Source organism: Atta colombica, unplaced genomic scaffold (assembly GCF_001594045.1).
Source record: "Atta colombica isolate Treedump-2 unplaced genomic scaffold, Acol1.0 scaffold254, whole genome shotgun sequence".
Taxonomy (NCBI): domain Eukaryota; kingdom Metazoa; phylum Arthropoda; class Insecta; order Hymenoptera; family Formicidae; genus Atta; species Atta colombica.
This window is the reverse complement of record NW_017259353.1, coordinates 580,205-584,353: the sequence shown is the minus strand read 5'-3', so window position 1 is coordinate 584,353 and position 4,149 is coordinate 580,205. Positions and strand designations below refer to the sequence as shown.

Genomic DNA, 4,149 nt, shown 5'->3' with positions numbered 1-4,149 from the left:
TAATATATATATATATATTGTAATATACAAATAAAATTTATACAAAGCAGTATTGGCGATATGCGACGCATATAATCAATTAAAAAAAACGCTAATAACCATTGCAATTCAACTAAAAAAAAACGTTAATCATGAATTTATAGAATGATATCTAGTGACAATTTTCACAAAAATTTATAAGATTGATTATAGATTAATATGGAATAAATAATGTTTGAATGTATGTGTGTGCTAATTAAACTTAAACATGAAATTGCACTGTTATTATCGCTTTCACCTTTTCATAATGCACTATATAAATAAAATCTGTTGGGAAGCTTGTGTTCCAATGTTCAAAATATAGTACTGTAAAAGCTACTTTGCAATAACAGTGGAAATTGGATCCCAACCTGGATGAAAGAGATCAACAGACAGTGGAATGCAGTGCGACGATGATTGATCTTTCATATACATCGTTGCCTATAAAATAGAGGAAGAAAATAGATTAATTTTCTTGTTTTGTTTGACTTTAAATCTACAAATCAGTGTATGTAATACATACAAGAAAGAGAACCAGCTGTAATTTTGTTCTAACTTGACAATCCTGTCCCAAAGTAGACGGATAATTTATCATCCCATCATTACTTCGTACATTAGCCATTATCAATTCTAGGCAATGATTTTCCTCCACTTGGAATGATTCCAATATTGACGCTGTCAGATATCAATTTGGTAACATATATATTTAAATAGAATTCCTCTTAGTAATGCTATTGATATTCAAATTCCTTACTTCTATCGGCTGCTTCAGCAGATAAGAACCTTGACAGAACTGTTCCAGACTCAGAGGTTTCGGAAAATAGATGCGGGTAACGTCTAAGAAGTAATTTCATCAGCAATATATTACCGCGATTTCCAGCTAAACTATTATTAGGTATACAAAGGATCTCGTCATCTGTTCTTCTCACTAACAATACAGTCCCATTATACCTATTAAATTAAAAAATGATGTGTATAGAAGTATACATTGTAATCTGATTGTAATAATGTGCATTGTAAATAAAATATTATACCTATTCAATTGTTCTGCTATGTTTAGATTGAAATAATCTCTGATTATGTTACGGACTAAGCCTTCTAGGGACGGTGACATTGTTTTAATAGCTAATGGCAGTACATCATCGAAAGTAGCATCTAAAATCTGTAGTGATTTAATTTTAGTAATATGCAGAATCGATTTAGCGTATGTATGTAATTAATTGAATTAAATAATATTACCAAACTATGAATAGAAGGATAGTTCATAGCGGCCCAAGTGGCAGTATAGCCTCCGATGCTCCAACCATACAGAATAATCCGTTCCTCAGGAAAATTTAGACGTTCGATCGCAAAGCGCATTATACAATCAATGGCGTTTTCTTCTTGATCTGGATACGGCGCACCCTTTGTGGTCATGATTTACTGTTATATGAAATACAAGTCGGCTCTCAAAGAAGAAAGCTTGCCATTACTCCAACTTTGCATTTACTGTCTGAATGACAATAACTGCAACATTGGCAAAATTTTATTGTTGCAATGAAGTTTTATAGCAGAGTAACAGCAATTCTTCCCATCGAATTGTGAAATGTACTCGAAGCTTACGTCTTTGCAAGCGTAATACTTACAGTACTGCTGCCGAAACCCGGATGGTTCCAACCTAACACGGAATAGCCCTTAGTCAGAGGAGTGGATATAATACCTGTTTCATAAAAACCACAGTTTCCTTCGCAAGTTATAACCAATATATTGCCACTAACGCTTCTGCAATATAGTGTAAATTAAAAAACAGTTTATAATGTAACAGAAAATACCAAGAAAGTTATCGTTTACATTACTTGTTACGTCGATCAACGAATAATGCATCAATTTGATTTTTATCAATAGTCATTAATTTGAATCTTTCTCCTCCTTGTTTTAATAAATCTATCCTTCCCTTCACTAATGTAGAGCCTGTGACATTGTGATACAAAATGATAGTATAGAAACATGAGTAAATATAATAATTTACTTATATATTAAATTAATTCTAATCAACTATAATTATGTATATAATTATAGTAATGTGTTACCGAGTGCCCAACCGATGAAAGATATACTGCCAGGATAAATCAGTTTACCCGCAAAGGTGTGTGCTACTACATAAGAAAGCAATTTACATGGTATAGCGAATAAAAATTCTTTGCTACTTTGTCTCCTGAGACGTCCACTAGCCTTTGCAATTTTTTCTAATGTCAATTTATCTGCAGTGTCACTACAAGAAACATAAAATTAGAGAATAGTAAGTTATAACATTAATTATGTTACATACACTTAAAAATTTCTAATCTTAATTTCTAACTTAAAAAGATTTATTTCTTTAATTGCAAGTTTTCTAAGTTTTCAGATAGAATTACATAAAATGTTAAACTATAAATCAATTTTCCAAAATATTAGTTCAAGATATGGTAAAAAATATTTGATTATCAGCTGTTATAAAGTTGTAAAAGATTACAATTCAAAAAACTTTTGTAAACAAATGTTGAATATTAGAATTTATTAAAGAATTTGTCACTATATAAAATAAAAGTTAAGATTTGTAAACATGTTTAATTAATTATTGACAGAAATAGGTCCAACCTTCTTAATTCCAATACATCGAAATCTACAGGCCATGCCCAGAATTCGAAATCATATTTCTGAAGTTCCTGCTTTGTGCTTGCATTGTAATGCAAGTGTGCCTCATTCAAGGTCTCCATAAACTTCACATACACTGGATTGTTAACTCTGGAGTAACCACGTGCAGCCAACGAGGCAACGAGAAATGCACCGGCGCCAGCAGCCAATTTACTCAAGCAAGAAACATTATCTGTCAAGGAATAGCCACGCTGATACATGGCGAACATGGCAATGACTGGTACAGCGTAAAGGCTTATGGACCATATCGCCGCAAACTGCAACAGCACAGAAACAATTTGTCATTTCCTATATCCTTATAGTCGCAATAATACAGAAGATCTGAACAAATTAATAAAATATAAACAGAAGATCGCATTTGCCGGTATTTGGAAGACTTTATTCACGCAGACTGGCAGAGCAAAGTGATAAGACTGCGGCGAAACTTTCGAAAATGTCACAATCTTCGTTCTGCCGTGCTAAACACTTACAGAGATCGCGATGTTATCGCCCCATCGCTCCAAATTCTTCGCCTCGTACGATTTCTGTAATGCATACGTATTGTAACCTCAACTTTATGCAAATTCCTGCATAAAATGCTGAATAAATATGTCGTACTTACGTCAACCAAACCGATCCACGTTACCTCGTAAATCCTGAAAAGCCGCGGACTAAACGTGCACCTCCACAGCATCCTGATCAACGACATCTCGTCTTCGCGCAGTCAGCTGGACAACCGTATATAAATGTGCTAATGCGAACAGTGCGGACGTCACGATGCGGATAGAGGGTTCTCGGCGGACTCACTTGGACTTCTCGGCAGTAATGCCTGAAGTACCAGAAGTAACAATAAAAAGGGGAGGGGGACAGGTAGAACTGGACTCGCCGATCGAACGCACACAATAGATCGGCGAGTAGGAGCAAGAGAAAAAGAGAGAAAATCTAACGGGGAAAAAAACAGAAGTAAAATTGCTATATGAATCAACTCGTGAATTTTCTCGAAGCGCGAACATGTATCTATCCTTTTTTCCGATAAGATGCTAATTGAAAAAAAGAAAGATTAACCCTCTTTTAAAGGGATGGCCTGATAAGAACTCCACGGCATCATCTGTTTTACCGATTGAACGCGATTTCTTACACACATACATTTACAACATCTACACATTATACGTACTTATTATATTAGGTGTGGGAAAAAGTTCGTGGCTTTTTTTAATGCCATCTAATGGGAAAAAAAACGCCACGAACTTTTTCCCACATCTAATATTATATCAATATACACATTTTTACGTATAAAGATGAAGATTAATAATAAGGCCGTTTTTGGATCTTCTATCAATTTTTATTAAATAATTTTTTATATTGTATGATTATTACACAAATATAAAAAAATCAAATGAAAAAAACTGTATACATGAAATTAACATTAATTAAATATAAAAGCGTATAAATATTTTAATTAAATATCTAATAATGATA

General features: G+C 33.5%; 1 protein-coding gene across 2 annotated transcripts; it reads right to left on the bottom strand.

Moving 5' to 3' along the window:
• Window positions 1–229: 229 nt before the first annotated feature.
• Window positions 230–3,717, bottom strand: LOC108689047 (protein ABHD16A). Of its 2 annotated transcripts, none has more exons than XM_018195648.1 (11): window positions 3,317–3,717; window positions 3,162–3,215; window positions 2,635–2,948; window positions 2,088–2,269; window positions 1,854–1,968; window positions 1,644–1,779; window positions 1,258–1,422; window positions 1,053–1,180; window positions 773–969; window positions 542–693; window positions 230–459 (listed from the first exon to the last, which is right to left on the bottom strand). In XM_018195648.1, exons 1-11 carry the CDS (start codon window positions 3,377–3,379, stop codon window positions 355–357), a joined length of 1,611 nt encoding a protein of 536 aa, XP_018051137.1. In that variant the 5' UTR covers window positions 3,380–3,717; the 3' UTR covers window positions 230–354. The 2 variants fall into 2 exon arrangements, with proteins under 2 accessions (XP_018051137.1, XP_018051136.1); XM_018195647.1 differs by having other exon boundaries at window positions 3,293–3,716.
• Window positions 3,718–4,149: the final 432 nt, after the last annotated feature.

Coding starts and splice junctions, on each gene's coding strand:
- LOC108689047 (XM_018195647.1), bottom strand. CDS start 3,379: ATGTCGTTGATCAGGATGCTGTGGAGGTGCACGTTTAGTCCGCGGCTT. Junction 2,270..2,634: donor GATGTATTGGAATTAAGAAG/GTTGGACCTATT, acceptor TGTTTCTTGTAG/TGACACTGCAGATAAATTGA. Junction 1,181..1,257: donor ATCCTTCTATTCATAGTTTG/GTAATATTATTT, acceptor AAATCACTACAG/ATTTTAGATGCTACTTTCGA.